This window comes from Poecilia formosa, unplaced genomic scaffold (genome assembly GCF_000485575.1).
Source record: "Poecilia formosa unplaced genomic scaffold, Poecilia_formosa-5.1.2 Scaffold5, whole genome shotgun sequence".
Taxonomy (NCBI): Eukaryota; Metazoa; Chordata; class Actinopteri; order Cyprinodontiformes; family Poeciliidae; genus Poecilia; species Poecilia formosa.
In genome coordinates, this window is record NW_006799944.1 from 6,201,204 (window position 1) to 6,226,813 (window position 25,610).

At 39.2% G+C, this 25,610-nt stretch overlaps 1 protein-coding gene across 3 annotated transcripts; it reads right to left on the bottom strand.

Annotated features, from left to right (window-relative positions):
- ncs1b (neuronal calcium sensor 1b) lies at positions 1-24,580 on the bottom strand. Of its 3 annotated transcripts, none has more exons than XM_016678385.1 (10): positions 24,342-24,580; positions 23,185-23,306; positions 21,901-22,045; positions 14,191-14,215; positions 5,965-6,103; positions 3,371-3,449; positions 1,781-1,869; positions 1,629-1,706; positions 589-696; positions 1-202 (listed from the first exon to the last, which is right to left on the bottom strand). In XM_016678385.1, exons 3-9 carry the CDS (start codon positions 21,962-21,964, stop codon positions 598-600), a joined length of 573 nt encoding a protein of 190 aa, XP_016533871.1. In that variant the 5' UTR covers positions 21,965-22,045; positions 23,185-23,306; positions 24,342-24,580; the 3' UTR covers positions 1-202; positions 589-597. The 3 variants fall into 3 exon arrangements, with proteins under 3 accessions (XP_016533871.1, XP_016533878.1, XP_007565223.1); XM_016678392.1 differs by having other exon boundaries at positions 1-198; positions 23,178-23,306; positions 24,342-24,578; XM_007565161.2 differs by having other exon boundaries at positions 1-198; positions 24,342-24,577.
- Between the last annotated feature and the right edge of the window lie 1,030 nt (positions 24,581-25,610).

Genomic DNA, 25,610 nt, shown 5'->3' on the forward strand with positions numbered 1-25,610 from the left:
TTTTTTTTTTTTGCGAATGAACGCAATCAATTGGACGATGGAAGTTTGTAATCCTCCCTTTCGGGTTGATCAGGATGTGACGGAACGGCGTTGGCGTGCAAAAAGCAGGAGGGCGCTGAATCAGACCCCCTCTGAAAAAGTTGCGAAACGGATAATCACTGCGCTGAAGATGGAGTGCGGCGTCGTAATACCTGGATGCTAGAGAACAAGCAAACAGAGCATTTATACAGGATGCATATGTCTTCATGAGCTCGCTTCACAGTTGACAAAACACTGAGCAGGATGTCAGCCACAATTGGCAGCAGCCAGTGCATTACATTAGGCAGTGAGATGTTTCCATCTTTATTCAGCGCTGCGACAATATTACGCTGCCAGTAAACAAGTGGGCCATTTGAATAATTCATGAGGACAAACTGAGAGCAGACAGTGGCTTTCCTCTGTTTTGCGTCTTCCACAGTCGGCTCTGATGGAATAGGAACTTCACTGTTTTAGCAGAGATTGTGACGTAACACCTGGGATCAGAGAGGAGCTGAGGAATGGTCCAGCTCGTATGTTTTTGTTTTGTTTTGCTTTTTTTCCTCCACTCACCTTACATTTCTACACAAGTCCGTCATAGAGTGACAGTGCCTGAACAATGGAAGGGTCTGCCTTTGACCCTTCCTGAAACTCCTGCAGAGTCAGCTTCCCATCTGCATTCTGCAACAGGAAACACAATGAGACTGAAGCTTTGAAATGATCAACAAACCAAAAAAAAAAAAAAAAAAAAATCAGGCAATGCCACCGTACTGTTTTGCCATGTTCTGCACTCAGTCACTTTATTCTGGTTAAGGGATGCATGATATATCGGCGGTACTAGCAACAGCATCAGCCAATATTAGTCATTTTTGATCGATATCAGTCCATCTTGTTGCCGTCTGTTTTGGTCATGTGGTATTTGTTTGGTAATATGACATTAATAGTGATGCAGCAAGGGATTGTGGGGAGTTTAAATGAACCTGGTTCGGTAATATCGGTAAATATTGCCTGTAGGCCATAACACCAACACTACAAATTGGATATCGATATCGACCCAAATTTTCATATTGGTGCATCCCTGTGCTGGTTTATCCCAAAGAAATCCCAATGAAAAACGTTTAATACATTGAAATTGCCATAGTTTGCCATATAAACTCTTGTAAAGTGGTAAAATGAGACCAGGTTCAGAGCTAGTTTATTATTTAGCAGCAACTGTATTGCTCCTGCTTTATGCTGATTAACTGATGTTGAGTTCAGTGAACCTTGTTGCTGATAGACCCGTAGTCCTGTCGGCTACAGCTGGCAGTGGTGAGTTGCATCTCACCTTTCACTACAGCTGAGTGGATTCCTAGGCCTGAGAGTGTGGGCACTGACGGCCAGTGCTGAAGATGACTATGACGTTTATAGACTGCAGTGTTAGTGATACTGCTCTGGGTACAACCACCAGCTCTAGGCTTCAGTCTCTGTAGCTCTTAGGGTAGCAACAAAGGCAAAATTAGCCCAGGTAATGCTAAATGAATAATTATTGCTGGACTTATCTGTGTCAACTAAAGTTTGATGCTAGGAGGTCAAATAAAAGGCTACATCATAAAGTGTAATAATGCTACACTGACCTTGTCCATCATTGCAAAAATACGGTCCACTCTCTTTTCTGGTGTGTTTTCTTCCTCTGGTAGCTCCACAGTGTTTCCCTGAGACAGGTGTTGCATAATTATCACTCTAGCAAATCAGGACAAGGAAAAAAAGATGTGGGCCCCATACTTACCACCATTTGATATATAGCATCTACAATGTTTAACATTTCATCACGAGTTATGTAGCCGTCGTTGTCGAGATCATACAGTTTAAAAGCCCCTGCACAGAGAAAAAAAAGTAATAATAAAGGCTTGAAAAGGTGATTTTCACATTTTGTCGTAATTTAATCACAAATTTCGAATGTTTTCAGATTTTATGCGATAGATCGACATAAAGTGGTGCATCTGGAAAGCAAAATTATTTGTCTGCAAATAAAAATTTGAACTGTTGTGCGCATTTGTATTCAGCTCCTCTTTACTCTGACACCCCAGATGAGCAACAGCTGAAGTGAGACAATCTGTAGACAGGACAACTACTAGCTGTGTACTCCAAAAATCAAAAATCCTACGTGTTTTGAAAAACGAACCACACGTCGATATGAAATGCCTTGATCATAGGGATGAGTGTGATATTGACAAAACATTTTATTACGATATTTTACAGCATTTACTGTATTGCAATAATGATACAAGTCATAATACAAAGAACTTAAATTTAAACAAGTACAATAAACTGATCAAATCATATTTTCAACCATAATGATATTAAGCAGCATAATGATGTCTGAAAGTCTGTGCTCTGCGACTTTCAGACGTCTCTCTGCTTCAGCACACCTGGCTCCAATATTAGCGCATTAGCAGAGCTCTGCAGGGCCTGACTGCATGCTAGGGAGGCAATTCAGCCTCAATTTGTATGGAATTGAATAATCACAGCGTCACGCTGTAGTGATACTCCTTTCAGCAGCGATAGCACAGCCGGTCAGGTTTGATGATGAAAGGCATGGAGCTAAATGCAGTTTAGTGGAATCTGGGAAAGAAGCCTGCAGGGAGCTGCAGAAGAATTTAGACAGGGCATGGACTGACTTTCCAGCAGGATGACAAAACATACAGCCAGAGCAAAAATAAAATGGTTTAGATCGACCATCTAAACCACTGGGCCATTCTAACACACAGTTGCAGTGTGTTAGAATGGCCCAGTCAAAGTTCAGACCTAAATGAGAGTCCAATCAGTACAAAAGAAGTCTTTGAATTTCTCTTCACAGGCGCTCTCAAACCAATTTGAGTTATTGTTATTTTGCAAACTTCAGAAGGTGGTTCTACAAAATATGAACTCAGGGCAGCTGAATACTAATGCACGCCACACAATTTACTGACTTTTACTGGTAAAAAAATTCCAAAGCCATATATAATTTTTTATTCACTTCCTAATTATACACTTCTTTGTGTTGGTTTTCCATATGAAGTCCTAATAAAACTCACTGCTCTTAGAGGTTGTAACATGAAAGAGGGGAGTGAATACATTTTCAAGCTGCTATAAAATTTTTAGATCACATTAGTTTTAATGAAACAGATATGGTTAGAATTTGACCAATATGTTTTTTTTTGTTTGTTTTTATTTTTTTTTTATTTTCAAGATGCTGAAAGTTTCCTGAAGACACATGGTAATCTTTTACAGTCGGTGCTCCTTTGAACCCACCTGTCCTTTTTAATACGTAAAGCAGCCCAATTAAAGCTAAATCCTGTCATTTCAAGGTGAAAAACAGAGAACAGTTCCTTCTTACATCTGAGCTTCTCATCCAGAGTCCCCCTGGAGGTCACTGACAGGGCCTGGATGAACTCGGAAAACTCGATTCGTCCGTCCTAGCGAGCGACAGAAAACAGACGCAGAATGTAATTAGCTCTAGACAAGAAGACCATCCCACATCACATTTTGTGTAACTCTAACTTTAATGAACTCCGCCCCCCCTCCGATCCTCCTCCTCCTTTTCCTCGTTCTTTCATGCTGTCCTTCCTGCATTGTGCTGAAAACTGGGCCAGACGTTTGCTCCAACGGAGCTGCTATTTTTCGCCCTGCACCTGGCTCTCTCCTGAGGCTGAAATATGTCACCTCTGGTCATTAGCGAGACGGATGCTACTGGTTCATCTTCTTAAGACTCCCACCTAACGAACACAATCACCGGGTTTTGGTGGCCAGGATGTTACAGATTTTTTCCCAAACATTCCTCATCTTGATTGATCGTGGAGGATCATTTTGTTAAACAAGGGAGAAACTTCACTCCGATTTGGACGTTTCAGCTTTTGCACAGTCTTAAATGGCCGCATCTGCATTCAATTTTGCATCAGAAAAATTGAATGCATCTGCAGTATTAGGGTCTTAATACTGTTTATTTTTATTTTTCCCCCTGTGTGGCTGGACTTGAAGCAGAAAATAGAATGGAAGACAGTCAAAGTTGACACAAGAGATGAAAAGTAGATCAAATCCTACATAGTCTTGAAACGTAAAATTGTCTCCTTTAAAAAAAATGCAAAAAAGGAAAATTCCACACACAATAATGGAAATTTCAGGATTTAGCTTCATATTGTGGCTAGAAATAGTAAAGGCCACAGCTGCATGACAAAGGGTTTCCCACATTCCTTCACAACAGACATCTACCTGTATCCTTCCACCCCCACGTCAGGAAACAGTCAGGCACTCTCGGTGGTCTCTGAGGTCAGTTAATTTTATCTCTACTAGACATCTGCCTATCTAAGAAAAATGCTGAAGTCATGCGCTGCCAGTGACATAAGCCATAAAACCAAAGATCAATGCATTCTCTGACTACGGGGTGCCTAACACCAATGTGAGTCAAAGATAATCATCAGACGTGCCGGGGTTTGTCTGATCCCTCCAACAAAAAGCCATTTATCTGCAAGTCAATAAACCTCCAGGGGGCACACAAGCACCCTGGGAGCTGCTGGCTTATTGTTCCTCTGCCTAAACAAAATCTGAATAATTATTTGCAGCTGTCATGTTGGGTTGGTTGTTCAAATATACAAGCAACACTTTGGCCTTGCTCAAACTTGCACGAATAAATAAGCAACTGTTTGATTCTAACAGAAATAACGAGAACAATTGGAAAATACCAAAAACTTAAAGAAGAAAAAACAGTGTGTGACAGAGAGTTCATTAACTGGTCTTAAACAAGTCATAGTATCTTGTCGTATAGGGTGAACCATGGAGATGTCCCAATCCTTTTCCTAAGGTTCTGATTGGAGGACATCATCCATTCACTTGTAAACGATCAGTGTCAGTGTTCCTGACTCATCATCACCTGTTGGTGCTCAGCTGTGTGTAATCCAGCCGAGCCCCAAACGAACAATGTCTCATTTTGCTCAGCCAGGTTCTAAAAAAAAAAATAAAAAAAAACACACCCTGTTTTTTGTATGCATAGCTTGTTAAAGTGCATTATAAGCCACAAGGGTATTTTGTTGATGTAACAAATCTAAATCGCCCCTAACAACCCATGTCTTTTTAAACCGCTGTAATGACATTTACAGGGAAATAGAGACTATAATGGCTGATTTAGTTCCTTGACGACCTGCTGTGTGGTGTGCTGTTGGTGTAGGGAGGTTTGTGGAGAGAGCGGATCCGCAAAAAGGTTTGTTTCTAATAGGAAACCAGACAGGCATCTCTCAACAGGTAAAACACAGTAAAAGAAGAATCATTAAAAATAAAAATGAAGTTTCAGTAACATTTTATTATGAAACGGGGTTTTTTTTTTATAGCCATTTCAAATTTTTAAACACTTTATTGGCATTACAATTAAACCATTCTTAAAATATAGAAAAACTTCTTAAAATATAGTGCATGCAAATGTAATGTTTTACTAAGAGAAAGTCCAAAACGCCTGTAAAAAGTCTGTTATTATGAGAATGTTTTCAGGATTTTGTCGGAAACGATTAAACAACGCTTGGTAGCCATTTTCTCTAAGTTATGTAAGGCAACTGAAATAATAATGTGGATGCTTTAAACTCCAGTACTTGTGAGTTAAAATCTATAACAGCCTTGCACAGTACACTTTGATCATATTTTGTCAAAGGACTCCACTCCCTTTAAATGCAGTCGACAGTTCAGTTGAAAAGAGTCTGAATGAAGAGCATTCTGCAAAAAAAGAAAGAAAGAAAAAACACATGCCCTGTGCTTCTAAGAAAAAGGGCAAAACATGTTCCAGGAACTACAGCATGCTAAAAAAAAATAACCCATTAGATTTTATAGATGCCATTTATTAAGTGGCAGCGCAGAGAAAAAGAGCCTAGAAAACCACCAACCGTTGCTTTTAATTTAATTTCAATCCCTTATTAGTGTCTTAAATTCTGCACAATATGAAGTACAAACCTTATTTTCATCAAATACATTAAAGACGAACGAAGCAAACTTGGTGGGGTCTCCGAAAGGAAAAAACTGCTTGTATATCTTCTGAAAGCCCAAAGCATCCAGCTGGCCACTGGGACAATCCTTGATGAAGCCTTTGTACCTGAAAAACAAAATCAAAATATTAAAACAAAACAAAACAAAAAAAAAAAGAAGTATCAAAACATCCGTCTTGCAATCAGATAATCAGGCTCCAACTGGACAGCGGGCCGAAGTCACCTCGTCACCTCAACGACAAGCGAGCGTGACTGATTCAGCATGAAAAAATGTGCCAGACCAAAAAGGTAAAGTGCAAAGCAATTTGTCTCATTCATAGATAAGATGATCACTCTAATCCAATAGCGAGCCCAAGGTGGTTAACGCTAATCAAATTCCTTTCTGCTTCTCTTTGATAATATGTGGAGCTGATAGATAAGTCGGAGAGCTTCCTCTCGCTCCTGGAAATGACATATCTGGAGAACGACTTAACATCTCTATTAGCCTAAAAATAGAAGCATCTCATAAGCAATTTGAGGCGCAGTCACTCAGAGGTAGGCTGTCTCCAGGACTGCTTTTGTAATGGAGAAAACAGCCATCGAGGAATCAAACCAACAGCTCAAGGAACAAAATAGAGAGTGTTAGTTTCTGTAAAAATAAATGTTGGATGAGTGGCAGAAGGAGGACGTAGAGGAGGATTACCCCTCTAGCTACATAAAACATTGCAAAACTGATCAAGTACACACAGGAGAGCACCGCATGTGCATCTCCGATTCTGTTAAGGCTTCTCAAAATGAGGCCGGTCTATAATTAAAGCACAGAAGAGCTTTGAAGAAGACCGAAGGCCAGCATGGAGCTTCTCCGTGCACACACACTGAGTCCTTCCTCTTCTTACACGCTTTACTTTTAATCTGCCTGAGAGATAACAAAGCCAGTTTCGTGTAAGTCCAAAAGATGGGAAGCTGCTTTGAGAAGCAGCTGGGAAAAAAAGTTAGTTTAGCAAGAAGAGGAGCCAGATGACAGCAGAACGATGTAATATGAATTATCTGGAGATGATGTGCAGTGAAATGAGCGCCAAGCTCACTATGATGAAGTATAACCTCATTGGTATTCAAAGTGCAGGAGACGCAAAGCGTGTCCTAATCCAAAGCCAAACCTCTTTGTGGGAATCCATCAGTCATTCTTCTATATTCTACGCCTTTTTTCCAGTCTTTCTATAACTTCTATTTTATATTGCCTATAGTGACATCCACAGTGTTGAAGCATTAAACATTGTTTCTCTTTTTGCACTGTTACAACCACAAGCTTTAGTGTATTTTACATAATGGACTAACACAAAGTTTGTATAATTAAGTAGAAGAAAAATGGCACATTTCCAACGTTTTTACATCTCTAAAGTATTTATACTCAGCTCCTCTGAATCAATAGATTGTAGAACCTTTGTAAAAGATTTTCTGTCTTTGTTCAGCTCAGGTATGGTCAGACATGATGGAGTGCGTCTGGACTTTGACTGGGACAGCAGATGTGACCTCTTAACAGATCTTCTTCCAGGATTGTCCATTATTTACCTTAATGAATCATCTAATAAACGCTGATAAGCTTCCCTATCTCTTATACCCGCAGCCTGATGCTGCCACCACCATTTCTAATAGCTTCCTTTCGATAACAGCTTTCTTCTCCTCAGTCTTCCATGAAATCTAGACGTTACATGTCCTGACAGTGTAACTTTTTATGTTTTCATTTGCGTAATACTTTTCCATATTCAGGTGATGAGCTGGCTTGTGCGTTGTAAAATCCAAAACCTTTGTCTTATGACTAGGAAGAGTGCACCGGATGCAGCATTCTGGCCGATCTACGGTTTTTAAAAAGCTTGACCTGCCGATTCTGATTTTGGCAAATATGGATTTTTAAAAATCAATTTCACACTTACATGTCGGGCGATAGCTAATCTCCCAAAATTAAGGAAATCGTGGCGGAATTATCAGTTTGCCAATTTATTGGTGCACTCCTATTTATAACCCATCCCTGATTTAAACTTCTCCTAAACTTTATTTCTATCATGTTCCTTTGTCCTGATGACGCTGCTGTTCTCTAATGTTCTCTAACAAACCTCTGAAGCCTTCACTGAACAGCTGGATTTATTCTAACATGAAATATACTCAAGCAGACGTAATTATTTCGAGTTGAACTGCACCTGTTAGGGGTATCACATTATAGGGGGTTGAATACAAATGGATACAACTCAATCCAGTCATATCTAAGCACTACATACGTTGTGCTGGTCTATCACGTCTAAATAAAGCACATGGACGTTTTGTGGTTGTAACGTGAAATAACATGGAAAATAGCAAAAGACAGGAATACTTTTACAAGCCATTAAATTACAGCTGATGTTACAAAATAAAATAAAAAATAAAAATACTTTAAATATATATATAAAAAACAACTGATAACCAGGTTTAGCTTCTTTTGTGATTAATCTTAGTAAATTTATTATTGATGAGCCAACACAGAAACTATTTATCTGGCTATTGCTTACTAAAGAGACCAGCAGCGTTCTGCTTAGTAGCAACAAAATATGCAACAAACACAGAAGTAGTAATGATTGAAAAAACGTGTGTTTCATTGGGATTACAAAATACTATTTAAATTGATGAACACTCTCATTACAGAGCAAATAAAAATAGATCTAAATGTGGTCTTTAGATTTAAATTGTTCTACAAAAAAAATTGTGGCTTTTAACAAGTAAATTCTGCTTATTTTCTCTATTAATTTATCAGAAGTGATAATTACTAGTCTATGAAAACAAATCATACAATCGATTCTCAAGGTTTGCAAAAAACTGTATTGTTGTTTATATTATCATAAATTCTAAAAACAAACAAACAAAAAAAAAAGAAATGAAATAATTATGCCCAAGTATTCCCATCTGTTAATGTGTTTTGTGCCCTCTTGTGGACTAACAGACAAAAGCAGGTACCGTTGATTCAAACTTTTTCTTCCTTTTATAAGAAAAACAAACAAAATAAAATATTTTCATCACCAGACAGAGGGATTCCATTTAGTAAACCGCAGGAAGAGCATACTAATGAAAAATATTCTTCTGGAAAACTCTTCATAAAAAGAGTTAAATTTAAGAACTTGTACAGTCTGCTATGCTCTACTTTTAGGCAAAATGTGTTTTTATATATTTCTAATGAGTTATATCTAAAAGGGGAACTGAATCTCTTAAGTACTCCTTTGTTATTTGCCTTAAGAGTGCCAGAAGCATGGCTTACTTTCAACATCTTCACAGCACCTTAATGACTGTCACTTAAAAAAAAAATCTTACTGCACTTTTACAACAGAGACAGATCTGCAAGATAAAATGATCGAACTCGTGCTGCAGAACCAGAGAATTTCAAGAACTAAAAATAAAAAAACATTTCTTTCCAGAGGCTCACAAACAAGCTTCAAATTATTAATACGCTCAGGCAAATAATAAAAAAAAAACTAAATTTATTTCTGATTTAAAAAAAAAACAAAACAAGGCACACACCTCTCAAAAGATGAAAAAAATAAATAAATAAATTAAAAGAATTTTATTTTTTATATAAAATTGGATGTTGAACATTATGTAAACCCTTCTCAACAATCGACGTTATTCTTCTTACAATCGAGTTCCAGTTTTTAGCATGAGTCCTCTAGGATTTTTACTATTTATATTTGTTGATGAGCTTATAGTCTTTGAGGTTGGAAGGCCTCCTTGCCATCACCCTAATCTTTAGCTCCCTCCATAGTTTCTCTACCAGTTTCAGCTCAAGACCCTGGCTGGCTCGAATTAAAATTACTTTACATGAAAGATGATGGTAAAATTAAAAGATTACTTTACAACTAAATCTGCCAGAGTACGAATAATTTTTTAGTATAACTGCACATGGCTGGAGCAACATTACCAGAACCACAAAATCTTTGCAAAGTAAATTTAATACGATTATAAGAAATAAATAAGCTGTGTGTTAAAACGCAGAGAACCTGGCAAAGGTATTAAACTTTTTTCTGCATGTTCTCACATTACAACCACAAAATTCCCTCCTCTTTATTGGGATTTTTGTTTTGTTTGTTTTTTCCGTTATATTATAAAACAATATCCCAAGCTTTGAACCTCTCATGAATGTTCGGTCTATCATCTAAAAATAGAAAGTATGGCATAACCACAAAGCCTACCAATACACAGTAGAAAAACTGTCAGAAGAGGTTAAAGCAGAGGAGCAGAAGAGAGGTTTATGCCAACTCTGCAGGACCTGGCCAGGTTTGATGGGAAGATGGAGGTAAATAAAAAGTCCTGACACTGGAGTGGCAGTTCAACTATCGCAACATCCATACAACGAAATGGTTTAGATAAGGGCTTTTCAATGGTGGGGGAGAGAAATGAGATTGAAAAAAAATAAAAATAAAAAAGCTAACTTCCCCAAGCATACGCCAGAGACAAAAATGGGCAGATTTTTATTACCTAAAGCTATGGTGAGTAAGAAGACAGAGTTTAGTCTAAGCAAAAAAAAAAAAAGAACTGCAGAAAGCATGAGAATGATTACCTAAAATTGGGTTTTCCATCTAAAGATGCTGCAATGTCACACCAAGCTAAATGGACTGTGGTCATAGCGGAAAGTAGTTCATACTTTTATCAATGTAAATGACGAAGCAAATGAAGCATCGCATGTGGTGCTGCTGCGCTTAAAGCAGCTAAATCCTCACAACCTCAGAGAAACAAGCATGAATGGAACATCAAGTTAATGCAACAGCAAAATGTTGAAAGATGATATAATAACACTAATGTAGTTGGGGAAGGGCAGTTGTTGCTTTGCACTTTGCCACGGGGCTAACTCTACCACACTCTGAAAATCCCTGGTTTAGATCAAAGCTTGTTCGTCTATTAGAATGGTCCAGTCAAAGTCTATTTAAAAACATGCAGCAAAACTTAAAATTTGCAGTTCACAGGCACTCTCGACCCAACCTGACTGAGTTATTTTGTGAAGATGAATGAGTCTAAATGTCAGCTTCTGTGTGTGCAGACCTACAAACTCAAGGGGGATGAATATTATTCTTTTTTTTTAAGCAATAAAAATGTCACTTTTACCTTTAAAGTTTGCAGTTGTACTGTTGGGAAAAGTGTGAAAATGCTTAAGGGGCATGAATGGTTAAGCGCCGTACATTTGTTTGCATTTTTAATTAAATAAACCTTTTTATTTGAGTTGATTTGTCACACAGTGATCAGATGTATTTGTTTTACTCCTGATATCAGGGACTTAACCACATTTGCAAAACCAGTTCTATAAAGTGAACATACAGTCCAGTGTTGCTCCAGTGGGTACAGTAAGCAGTGCACCAGGGAGTAAACATGTTTTCACTGTCAGCTATTTGCCAGGAACGCATCGTGTCCGACAGATCTTCGTGGTGACACTAGTGTTAGCCCCCCCCACAAAGTCAGACTGTACTTGATGCAGTGTGATGCTGCAACGTCTAGAAACATAGCAGATTCGGCGTACAGTATCAGACCCCGCCGACAGTGATAAAGTATTTATTATTGGCACCAGCAACCTCTCACTGGCATCTAGCATGGTGGCTTGCTAAAGAGCAGGATGTTTCCTTTGCTCCCGCCTCGCTGGCAGGCACATCACTGAGCCATGGGATTTTGTTATTGATTTCAGGTAGGCCTCAGGCATACTAATGATGTTCCCCTTGGAGGAGAATTAAAACGGGAGCAAACTTAATGCACAACACAGGCATTTATCTAACCCTGCTAATTCTTCTGTGTCTGTGCCTGTGCTCTAATTACATGCCATCTGCCATTTCCCCTGGTAAAATTCCCTCTCATCCCTCACACTTGGCCGTGTTGATTGCTGCTGATCTAAGAGTGAGGATTCATGCAAAAAAAAAAAAAATCTCTGTGAACGACACGGAGGGTGATGGTGAGCTAGCAGGCTGCGCAGCCGGCAGGGTGGAGGTTTGAGGGTTGCGGGGAGATGGGGGGGGTTTCCACCCCATTGCACTCGGGCAGCCCAGAGACTCTGGAACTTTCAGCAGCGATATCTACAGTGCAGTCGCTGTTGTTGTTGCTGCTGCTGCTGCGTGGCCTGGCTCCTTCCCTCCGTGCAGCTTCTAAGGGGAGACAGGAAGGGGGGGTGCATGGGGGGCAACTAGCTCTCGAGTCGCAGCTCCTTTCATGCATGCACAAGTTGATGGTGAAATGCGAAACCAAGCCAGAAGAAGTGAAGTGTGAAGATGGAGTGATCACTTCCGTACAGTGGTCTCTCTCCTATGATAATCCCTGTTCTTTGTTTTAACTGAGGGCAGACAACAAAGAGAAGTGATGACTACTCATGCTCGAGTCGAGTCATCTCTGTGATGAAGCTGCACTTTCTTATGCATGTTAGCAGTGTCAGTGACCCACAACAACTTTAAATTCCAATACTGTCGATCATCTTCTCAATAGTCTCTCCTCTTCTGGTCCAAAGTAAACGAGTAAGAACTGTGGCAAAGAAACCGCACCAGGACGATGCTGGTAGAAGTCACACTGACTAATAGCTACAAAAACTAACAGGAAGACTTACTAATCTGAAGGTTTGTGAAGGTTTGATGCCAATGTACAACACTTTGTAACAATATTCTTACATTTTACACTTTTATAGGTTTTGTCCTGTAGTGATCCCAAAATATTTTACTGGAAAAAAAACAATGCATAAGTAAGAAGAGTGTAAAATAAATTTGTTTTTTTGTTATTTAATTAAAATTTGAAAAATGTGGTAAGTGTCTCTATTCTGATACTCCTCCCATAGAACACCGTTCAGTTCACTTTACTGACTGAATGTAGAAGAGAATTAATGAGAGAAGAAACAAAGACTCTGGAGGAGCTGAAGAATCCAGAACTAATGTGGCAAAATCTATCTACATGACAACCTTTAGATATGCATTTGATAAATCTGAGGATAGCCACTGATGAAAGAAAAACAAAACATTTATGCATTGGAGTTTGCCACAAGTTTTATGATCAAAATTTAGCTTTTTGGCCAACATGCAAAATGCTGCGTGGTGAAAAAATAACTAGAGATACACTGATTGCAGTTTTGTGGTGGATCTTTAAAACGACTGACCTGCCAATTCCAATTTGGCTGGTACTGATTATTTTGTGTGAAAAGCTACAAAATATAGTGTCAAAGTCATTAACTTGGGAACTGCACACGTGCAGAAATGATCTGGAGGGCGTTTCTGTCAATCAGCTCTCTCTTACAGCAGAGGAAAAGGGGACAGCGGCTGGTCTTCAGATCTTTGCAAAGGTAGACAGTATCAGTGCATAAGATCACATATGTAGTGGAAGTCAACAAAAACCCAAAATTAAAAAAAATTGGCCCAATTTATTGGTGTACTCCTAAAAATAACACTTCATCCAAAATTGTAAAATGATGGCAACATCATCCTGAAGCTGGTCAAAGTGAACCACTTTCTGAATGGCTAGAACTAAATACAGGGTAATAGTGGAAGAAAACCAACAAAACACTTGAAATTGAGATGGAAGATTACCTTCTAGACAAGATACTAAAAGTTAAGGATGAAGAAGTGCCACACAAAACCCCAGCTGTAAATGTAAAAAAAAAGTAGTTCTTTAATTAAGGTACTTAAAGGTGCTGAAAAAAAAAATCAATCATTTAATAAATTGCACTACTTTGTGTTTGTCTATTATACTTTATTAAATTCCAATAGAAGATCCAACAATTTGTGGTTGCAATGTGGCAAAATATGAAAAAGAAAAATGACAGGGTGTAATTACTTTTGCTGTATTCACGAAAACCTTCAAAATGCAGCGACCTTACAACCTCTGTACCCCCGCACCATTCCTCTCTTATCAGACATCCCGTTTGCAAACAGAGTGAAAAGGTTAGGGAGGAACGCATCATGGAAATGTTTGTATCTGTTTTATCAGCCTTCAAAGTCATTTAGCCACAGTGATGCTTCAGAGTTGTTCTATTTTCAGAACTCATCTGTCTTCAGGGAAGCGTGAGGGAGACGGCTTCAAATCTACTGTAAAAACACTTTTCATAGACTGACAAAAACCAACTCCTGGACAAAAGCACACCAAAGTGAGATCCGCTAATGACCCCTGTCAAAAGTTTTGATATATTATCATCATCAAGTAACAACAGGAAAAAGTCTCATTAAAAATAAATGTACACACTTACCACTGCTGTACTTCTTTCTCTGTGACTGTAAAAGACAGAAAAAGAAAAGTGGCATCAGAAAGAGATTTTTGTCCTAGAAAAAATAGCCTAGTAGTTAATCATCTTGGCCTAAACCTTTCCAACACATATCCACAGACAGAGCACAAAAATAATCAGCCCACATGCAAATATTGGAAAGTAGCACCGTTTCACTGAAAGAGGAAGCAATTGATTGTAGCGCATCCAAAGAGACAAGTAGGAAAGCTGGGAAAAAAAAAAAGGTCAGTTAGAATGTGAAAGTCAGCCATAGATTTAGGAGTAAAATACGTTTTAGCAGCAGGATATGTTTCTATGCCCACACAAGCAGCACGATGTACCAGGACCAATGGATCCCACGAGTTTTCCCCTCGACTTGTTACTTTCCCCGAACTAACCGAAGTAATTTTCTGCTTTCTGGCCCCTGGAGTTTTGTAATGAAAATGAGGGTTGAAAATCAATAACTGTATTCTAAGCAAGCCGTCCCTTGAGACTTCCTGCTAAAGTACCACTGCACCACTTCTAGCGAGCCAGAAGTGTTGTGGGGGTCGAACAAGGAGCTTCTAACCACAACTGCCTGGCGTGTTTGTTAAACACTAATATCATCTAATGTCACGCTTAACCCAGAGGAACTCTGTCATGGCTTTTACGTCTGTATAAAACATAGAAATGAAAGCAGCAAAGCAGACGTACACCTTCCACACATTTAAACTAATGCTATTTAAAAAGCCAGTACTGGCATTAGATTACACAACATCCAGGAAAAGCAAAAACCTTTTCTGTGAAATGTTCACATTACTTTCCAGAGTATAACAGAATCGCATTAAATCTATTGATAAAAGGCAGCTTTTGCTTGCATTTATGTCCATCTTCACTTGTTCTGCTCGGCTTTTAGCAAAGAAACCCCTCATGTGACCTCTTCCAGGAAAAGAAATATCAGGTCGAGCCCACAATTGACAGGGCAGTCAAGCTACTATTAAACTGGCCTTTAAAATCAGTTCAGGCAAAAAAAAAAAAAGAAAAAAAAAATAGAAAGAAAGAAAGAAAGAAACTGAGGTAATTTATCAAGGCTAGAATTATCACATAAAACATTTATTTTAGAACTGCAGAGGTGATGGGATATGGGGGAAAAAAAATGTCCATATTGCCCCTCCCAGACCTGTTGCTGTTGAAATAAGGCTTCAAAAATGGCCATCGATTAGGAGACATAATTAGTATTGTACATATTTAGCATTGTCTGGGAAGTCATTTTCATTTATCATCACATTGATGATGATAATTTTGCTCTTTTTTTCTACGAGAAATTACTTCCTAAACGTTAACGCATTTATAAATATAATTAAATAAAGTTATTCTGTTATGTTTATCAATATATTTGCTCTCCTTATTGAAACATGTAGCCTGTATAGAAATGGGTAAGTTTTGAGTACTTCTGTGTTCATGGAGTTGTGACAAATTGCTAAAAAGCATTCATGGTCACTTTTTATTATCCAAATAAATATCACAAAATATTGTGATAAAATGTTAAGTCATTACCAACTATTCCTACCCCTCAATTTTTACATTTGCAACTGCAGACTGGCTACCTGAGAAGATAGCCCAGCTAACTAACCAGCTAAGAGTTTATTATACTTCTGTTCCTTAAAAAAAAAAACAATACTTTACACAATAACCAGTTGACCGCTAAATTAAACAAGTTTACTCTGTTTTCTCTTAAATCTACACTTACCAGTCACTTTATGAGGTACATCTTGCTAGTATCAGGCTGGACCTTCCTCTGCATTCAGAACTGCTCTATTTCCTTGTGACACAGATCTTACGAGGTGTTGGACATTCCCAAGGGATTTTGATGCAACAGAATCATGCAGCTGCTGCAGATTTAGCCTCCTTGATACAAATCTCCCTTTCGATGTACTGTACTGAGATCAGGTGACTGTAGAGGGCAATGGAGAACAGTTTGGACATGGTGACTTATCGTAAGTAGACATCAGAAGAATGGCACACAGTGTGTCACAAATAGGCCTGTCACGATAACAAATTTTGCTGGACGATTAATTGTCTAAAAAAATTATTGCGATAAACGATAATATTGTTTCAAGACCTTTTGATACTAATTTAATGGCAATGACTAATAATGCATGCGATTTCCTGCCATAGATAGATAGATACATTTTATTTTCAAAAGAACACATAACACTGGAACTGATAAACTAAATAAACAAAACAACCAAAAACAAAAATAAAATGGATTCTCAGTCTCCATTAACAAAAAACGTACTTGAATAAAAAGTAAACAACATAAAGCCAAAGTGGAAATAAATATTGCATTCAACCAAAAGAGTGCAGATTATGGAGTCTGTATGTGCCCTTCAGTAATCACTAGATTTAAATAAAGAAGATGGGCACATCCGACTACCTAATGCAATAGTTCACACTACACGGCTTTTTTGCCCCTATTTTGTCCTTATGACAATCTTAGATCGTTGGCCGATCTAAGATTCTCGCTGGTGATTTCGTAACCGATCATCCTGCAGTGTGTGGTGAGTTACGGTAGATCGTCGTGGCCGCTCCTATCTAAATCGGGTTTTTCCCCGACTGGGAGCTTAACGCTGAATGTGACAGGTAGCCAATCAGAAAGCGCGGATTCTCCTCCGTGCTTTCTGGGGGAAATTACGAGGGGAATCTCAAACAGCTGACACTGCGCAACCCGAAGTCCAGCGACATCGGAGATGATATGTGGAAACAGGGGCGCAGTATTATTCAGGTGGATGCAAAAACATAAATCCCCCCAGCCCCCTCACCCCGAAGGAAAGGGTTAAGGAGCGCAGAAAACATACGGTCGCTCTACCACCCCCAAGACGAAGACACGTGTTTACATGAGCGCGAGGTGAAGGGTATGGGAAGGCATCATCGGCGCGCCACACCCTCTAGACGGGGTTTTGACGCCCACTCTGGTGGAGCGCCCCTATGCGTTCCATGCGCTGCATACCCACTTTTTGCGCCACTGTGTGGAAACAATATTAATATTTATTCAACATTTCGTGCAAAGAATATAGAAATGACAAGGAGAAGAGTTGGAGCCAAATTGCTACCGCAGCTGATAAACCCGTTAAGTTTTCAGCTGTTCTTCGTTAACGTGACATAAATAGGTAATAATGATTTTCATTCAGTCAGAACTTTACGCTGACTCTAGCCACATGCGTCACTGGTAGATTCTAGTAAAGCATTGATTAATGCCTGATTTTAAAATTAGTTAACTGAACTAATTTAACTAACTAATTTAACTAATTTAAATTAGTTAAATTAGTTGTAATTTAAATTAGAACTAATTTCTAATTTAAATTAGAAATTAGAACTAATTTCTAATTAGTTCTAATTAGAACTAACCACACTGTGGTGCCCATGCGGCTGGACACCACAGGGCACTATGAACCCGATCGAACCATTATACCTAGGATTCCTGTCGGCTAATGTGTCGTCTCTCAGGTTTTGAAAATGGGCCGACAGTCGGCCGACAACTCGTGTAGTGTAAGCTGGACATTACACTAAGGAAATGAGGAAGGGAGGGTCAGTGGAGAGCACCGGAGATGAGCCTTTTTTCATTCAGTGTCATCAAGAGAAAGAAAAAAGGCAGGAAGAGACGATAAAGCTGATAACTGAAATGAGGTCTATGGGTTTAATTTATTGTGTGATTAATTGATTTATCGTTTATCGTGACAGGCCTAGTCACAAAGGGATTGACACAGACAGCAATGCGATGCTCAGGCAGGTGGTGACAAAAACATGCAAAGAAAATATGTTCAAAACCACAATCACCAGCCAAGCAGCCATCCTTCCATGTCTTTTCTGCCAGATTCAGGTTCAGTCACTGCTAAAAATCCAGTCTCATCAAACCAGGTGATGTGTTTCCAATGTGTTGTTCAGGTTTGGTGAGCTATTGTGAATTTTAGCCTCAATTTCCTGTTCTTAGCCAACAGCATTGCAGCCTATCCATGAAAGGCTCAACATGTGAATTCAGAAATGCTATTCTGTGTTGCACAACAAGTGGTTAAGCTACTAAGGTATTTCTATCATTCCAAACCGGCTTCTCCTTTCTGACCTTTGACATCAACAAGGCATTTTCATCTACACATGTCATGAGTTTCTAAAACGCAAAGACCAACAATCAAACCACAAGTAAAGTTACTGAACCTCTCTTCCCCACTCTGATGCTCTGTTTGTATTCAAGTAAGTTGACTTCACCTCATCGAGAGTCCATGTTATTGCCTCATTTACGAGTTGCATTAAAAACCAATTAAAGATCAGCCCATACATAATCTATACCCGCATATCTGTAGTGCCCATCTCCATTGGTCATGTGGCCCAGTGCCCTGCACTGGACGAACAACCACCCTCTCACAGCTAAGGACAATTTAGATAGACCTGTTAAACTATATTTCATTAAATGTTTTTGGGCTGTAAGAAGAAACCGGAGTACTAGGTGCAGAAGGAGAACAGGCAAAATCCATAAGTCCAAGAACTCTTCCACCATTTGACAAAAGAATTAAACAGATGTATCAAATAAATTTGACCAGGGAGCGGGTGTTTCAAAACCAAAATAATAATCAAATGTTATTGGTAATGTCATTTTCAAACACACTGTCTTTTCTGATTTAAGTAAAAGCAATAAAATTTTATTACACATTCTTTTTTTAGAAATTTGTGTTAATATCAAGAAATCATGTTTTGTTTTCGTTTTTTTTCCCCCACACATTCACCAAGCTCAGGCTCTGTTCGGCCAGAGTCTGCTAGAACACGTCCTGCTTGTTACTCTGTCAACGATGAGAGCCATCAACTCTCAGGACTTACTCAACTGTCGTGCCATCACATGGCTCTGCCCCACATCCCGCAGAGATTTGAACAGGACTGCTGCTCTGTCCACGTGATGCCAGAGTGGTTATTAAGGCAAAAATAAAAAAAATAAAAACTCCGTCTGGAATTAAGCTCTTTGGAAACAGCAGGTGAGACCCAGACTTTTTTTGTGTGCAAAAAACAGGAAAACTATAGACTTTTATCCACAATCTGTACAGCTTAATGCTGCCTTTAACTACAAAGTAAAAATAATTGCAATACTACTAATGAGGCTTTAAAAACAATAGATAATGTCACAACAAAACAGAGGAAAGACATGTACTGTGCATAGATTCTTTAGAAATAAACATGCTTTGCTTTTTTTTTTTTGTTGCCTGTTAAAACATGGGACATTACTTCCTGGGAAAATGTGCAGCTTTTTATACCAGTCAACTAAAAAGAGACCTTAGCACAGAGAAATTTAAGTCCCCAATCTGTCAAGAACTAAAAGAAAGCACTGAATAAGATGGCAGACGAGGCTCCTCGTGGGAGGGCAGGAGAAAGATGCAATAGGATGAAAGAAAGCAGAAATGATAGAGTCTGAATGCAAGCAACAGAACAGGGGGGGGAGAGTGATCACAGTGGGAGAGAGAGCTTGGTGCCCCTCTCAGCGATGCTAACCAGATAAGATCCTAATTACACTATTCCATTCCCCACTCAAAGAGGGCAATTAGGGGGTAAAGTGAAAGAGAGAGGCAGGGTGAAAGGGTAAGAGAGAAAGGGAAAGACAAGGAGCGCAGGACGGCAGCGAGCGGTCCAGCCCAGCGTGATGCCTAATCTTTCTGCACAGCAATTTCCTGCGACAACAGCCCTCCTTGCTTCTGCTGCGGAGACACCATCCACACAAATAACAGTGTCATTAAGCAGCCAATGGAAGTCAACTCCCACCCACACCTGCACGCTTGTACCGCTCAAACAATAATAATCTTGTGCTCTGAAAATAACACGCAAACGATTCAAATATAGTCTCCGGAGAAAAACGCTCCTGTTGGTCATTATGACTCTCATTTCTGCTCAGGGTTTTGATTTAAAGACAATGAGAGGACACAAAAAAAAAAAGAAAATAGATATCAACAAGTGGGCAGAGTCTATTTTTAGACATTTCCTGTATGCGAGCTCCCTGTTGAAGTGATGCTCCAGTTTGTAAGAATGAAGTTCGGCCAGGAAAAAAAAAAAAGTGCTTTATAAATTATAAATCTTTCTTTGATACCGATCACAAAACAGAATGAATGAATCCCTGAAGATGTTCAGTATCAGTGAGGTTTGTAAAGGTAATGTCAGAGAAGGCATAAAACAGGGTAAAATGTTTAAAATAAATATTCTATAGAGCCAATTTAATCTGCCATAGAGTATGCTGGACTAAAGAGCAGCACATCATGTCAAATGATCACCACAGTTCCAGTTTGTGCAATATGGCAATGAACTCTTTGGATGCCAATATATCTCAGCTATAATGCATTCAAACTCTGTAAGCCAAGAACACATTTGGCCAGATGAAGGGACTCTTAACTTCCCTTGATGCACCAGAGGACAATTTCAGTAACCGAGATGCTAAAGCTGACAGAAATATTGTGTACAATTTAATCTGAAAAGAAGTAAAAAATAAATAAATAAATAAATAAAATACTGTAAATGATGTACATGATTTTCTGTTGGAATAGAAAGAGATCTTATCGAAAACTCAAAGTTGGATTTAGGTTAGTGCATTAAACATTCTTATTGCTAATAAAATGCACCAAACAAAGCCTAAAATCTTTATACCAAGAAGTCTGCTATATTTTTTTTAGCTGGGTTTCTTTTGAAGTGAACCCTGTTACATAAACTGGAGAGCAATATGGGCATTATCGTCTGTTTTGATAATTATCATCATACCATTTCAAATTAAGTCTGTTTTTTGAGATAGTATCTGTTTCAATACAAAGTTTAAAAAATAATTTGTAACAAGTAGAAAAATTAGTAATATTTCCTTACGAAATTAATTCTAAACAATTATGATTAAATTTAGCTTATAATATCAATAGTGGCACTTTCTTAACTAGCAATAAATTAACTTATAAATCACATTTACAGGACTATTTAAAAGTGAAGTTTGAGTGCAACCAGGAAATAATGCAAATCAAATCCAAATTACTGTTTGCAGTCTCTTCTCCATCTTGCAAAAAGGCTAAAAATGTATTCTCCAACTAAATTTCAAACTTTTATGATTATTGTTGACATTGTTTATTTCCCATCATTTTTCTCAATGTATTTTTTGATCCTTCAGTCACACAGAAAGTGATTCCTCTATAACTTTGTTAGGTTTTGGACCGCTTTACTCAGAAAGTACACTAAAGCATTTTGTCATTACTTAAAGTTAATGAAAAGAAATTGGATTTTTTTTCTTTTAAATCAGCATAGGCAGGTCAGAATTTCACAAAATGAGTAATCAGAATTTGGCCTCCAAATTAAGAAAATAGTTCAGATCCTCCACATTTTCTCCCCCAAAGCTGCAGAATATTGCTTCTCGACTCAGCCTTTAACAAATTACAATTAAATGTAAATCAGATGGAGAGCTGACATTTAGACGCAGCTCTGGTTCATCGATAATCACCGTTAAAAAGTGCTAAGTCAGGGCAGGGCTGGTCATTGTGCAGCCTGGGTGGCACACGGTGGGTGGAAAACATCGTTAGAAGACCGCACCACTAAAATCAATAGCTTTTCTTTTTTCATTGTGCATGTTTAGTCATTCCTTTTAATCTTTCTAAAGTTCAGAGAACTTCCTTCAGGCTGTTTGAAGTTAACGAAGAAGAAGCTGCGGGTACTCACAGTAGGTTTTTCTTGTCAACTCCTCCACCACTTCTGGCTTGAGCTTGCTGTTTGATTTCCCCATGATCTTTCAGCTCTCTTCCACACCTCCAAATTCACCTTGGCACGCTGCACCTGTTACTACCTCCTCTCCAAGCGCGCTCGTCTGCCAATAACATACAACAAATTGTGGGTGCAATGACACCAACACGGGAAAAAAAAAAACCCAACAAAAAACAAGGAACACTGTCTTCTTGTTTGGGTAGGAAAAAAAAAAAGACAACATAAAAATATCAAAAGAAGAGGACAAATTTCTATTCACAAGAGTGGATCCTTCACTCTGGCTGCTGTCATGATTTGCTCAGTCATCATCCCCGGCACATCAGACAGATGCATCAGACCCCAGGGGGGAGGAGGAAGACGAGGAGGAGAGGAGGGGGACTCTGTGAAACAGGGCCAGGCAGGTTGTTGAGTCTACAAGAGCGCCACCGAGTCCCCGCTCATCGTCCGCCTCATTTCTTCACAGCAGTCCGTGGGCGAAGAGTGGCGTTCGGATGCGTTGCTACCTCCGTCCTTGGATACAAGAGTCACTCAAAGGCTGGGTTAAGCACGCTCGCTCCCTCACAGTCGTTCACTGTTCTTCTCACTCCACCCACCCCTCCTTTTTCCCACCACTATCTCTATTGCTCGGGGTAAGTTACTGTCGAACAGAATCCTCCCTCTTGACAATCGAGATAAGGAGGTGTGTAAACTAAAGCACAATGAGCCGAGCTTTTGCTTGGATGCAACCCTCTTCTGCACTTCTGACACTCTCACAGCACTTTTAACTCTAATCCTTGAAATTCATACAGACATAACGTTGTTTAATTAAAAGGTTTGGAGTATTTTACCAATAATTGGTAGAGCACAAAAAAAAACAAAAACAAAAAAAAGATGCCAGGTCTCCTTTTAGTCCAATACTTTTGGAAGCCAACACGGCATCTGGTGCTGCTCTCAAAATAAGCACGAGAGTCCGCCCGTCTACGAAGTTTACAGGCGGATTTGAAGAGTGACGTTTTTTTTTTTTCCTTTTCCCTCTCCTTCATTCTGACTCATAATTCTTCCTCCTTCCTGGCCTCACGACAGAATAGCCTGGTGATTTCCTCCTCCGTCACAGCAGCCGAGAGATAGGGATAATGGAATTTCTTTGTATCGCGGGCCCTGGCGTTGTCGTGCAATGATGTCTTACGACAGAATCAATCTGAGGCAAAGAGCACACAGCATAGCAACAACAACAACAAAAAGAAGAGGGTATGTACTTGGCACCTTCAATGCAAACATCTGCTCTCTGTGTCCGCAGCCAGTGAAGCACTTCTGAGGGGTGCTACGCTGGTAATCACCATCTTTGGCGTGCTTGAATCTTGAGATGTGGGGTTTTTACTTAGGCTCTAAGGAGATAAAAAGAGAGCAGTTAGAGTCTGTATGGCAAGCACGAGCGCTACATGTTGACAGGGAAAACAGCTGCTTTTGTCCACATGTATATCTAACTGTAAGCCTGTAGATATTACTATACAACAAACTGTACTCCTTCAACATTACATTACATTTTTTTCATGTAAAACCAACCAACTTCAAAGTATGAAATTAAGATTTTATGCAATAGGTCAACACAAAGTAGTGCATAATCACACTTAAGGCAGTCCAGTCATATGACAGTTGCTTTGATTGACATTTGGGCAACATGCAACACCTTATGCATGACTGTCATCATTGCATTTCACTTTTAATACAAAATCCTTACTGTGGTGGCAGCATCATGCTGTGGGGAGTATTTGTTTTTATTAGTTTAGCTAAATACAAGAAAATCTGCATTTTCGTTCATTTGGGGTATCAGAGTAAAGGGGGCTAAATAAAAATAATAGCACGCCACATATTTTTAACTTGCAAAATATGTTGAAAATCCTTGTCGCCACTTTGCAATTTTGCTGGTTTATCATATAAAAGCCCAACAACATGCATAAAAAGTTTTTCGTTCTAACGCGACTCAAGGTGAGAAGTTAACAGGGTACTTCCACCAAGCGCTGTAAACCCACCCAAAGAACTTTTTCCAAGAAAAAATGTGTACAGACCAAAAGCTGAAAGTGTTTAGGTAACAGAAACCTCAAAACTTGCGCACTCGCGTTTCCTTCACAGCTGCTTAATTAGGTGAAAAGCGCTTTGTTTCAGTCTAACACCTCTACAAGAGGGGAGAAACGCCATGGTCGCGGCAGCAGCAGGTGGGATGTTGCCTTTAGGTACCATAGCAACGTAGTTTATGGCTACAGCACAACAGCGACAATGCGGGGAAAGCTTTGCTAGTCATTGTGCACTCGCCACGTTTGGTACCCACGCCACTCCATGTTGCCGGCCGACAAGAAGAAAAAGCGGCAAGCGCGCCCTGAAATGAATAAAAAGCGTTTTCCAAGTACAGAGAGAGGCTTTACCTGAGGCGAGCTGCCGTCCAGACAACGTGTCCCGCCGCTGTCCTCTTCCGCTAAGCTCGGCGCTGCTGCGCTGCTCCTGCTCTGGAAGCCGTCCGCGCTGCTCTGATGCCGCTGTCAGGCAGTGACGTTGCTGCTGGCCCCGACCAGCTCGGCTCAGAGACGGAGACGCTGACGTCGCGGTACCGACGGGCATACAGTGACTCTTTGTGTGCCCAGTCTTCACACGTGTCATTCAGGACTGTATGGATTACCTTTTAAAGTTATACTACACTCTTCGGCTGTATCATGAAGTTGCCAAAGATGATTTAGCTCGGATGAAAAAATAAATAAATAAAAAAATCCTTCTCTTCGGATTAGTTGACCACTAAGTGTTGGCATGGGCGGATTTTAACTCGGGCTGTGTCTGGGCACAACTACGCGAAACGCCCCCAGTCCTCCACCCCAGTTCCTATAAAAGATGCTTCCACAACTAAAACTGATGTAAACTATTCAGATAGAATTTCTGTTTTCCTTTTTTTTTTTTTTTACCTGCTATAGTTGTATTTTGTCCCTTTTTCACTATTTCTGTCACACTTAGATTTTTTGTTGTTGTCTGTTTTGTGTCTCTTTTACTTTTGTGACTGTGAGGAAGATCTAAAACACTAAATAACACATTCAGTGTAGAATTTAATTAATTCACTATGCATTCTTTAAAGATTGGGTGTTCTCATTAGAAACCAGAAATGTTTAAACAAACTCAAAAACAAGTGGTTATAAAATAGAAGCTATATTTCCTTCTCATAGTCAGAAGTGGAAGAGGAGAAACTTGAATTTAGATTTTATTTGTGTGTTTAAAATTATAAAAATGAAACCAGCTGCAAAAGTGAATGCCCATTTTGTCACATTCTGACTCTCTATACACCCATCTTTGCCCTAAAGCTTCACTTTGTAACATCACTGCAAGAAATGGTAGGGGCTAATATTGACATCTGGCTCAAAATATTTAAAAAAAAATGTTTATCCAAATTTGTTTTTATCATTTTAAATATTTTTAATTTGTGGTTTCTTGATCAATTCCTCTTGCCCAAACGTGGATCATATTGAAATGTAAAAGGGTTAAATGCATTGATGTACATAGTTTCCTATGGCAGAATTTGAAAATTAGGTTTGATTTAAAAAGAAATGATCCTCTTATCATGGGCGTAGGTTTGGGTAGGGACGGTAGGGACATGTCCCGACCAATATTCACGGGATATGAAAAAGTCCCGACCAATTTTTGCCATATTGGCT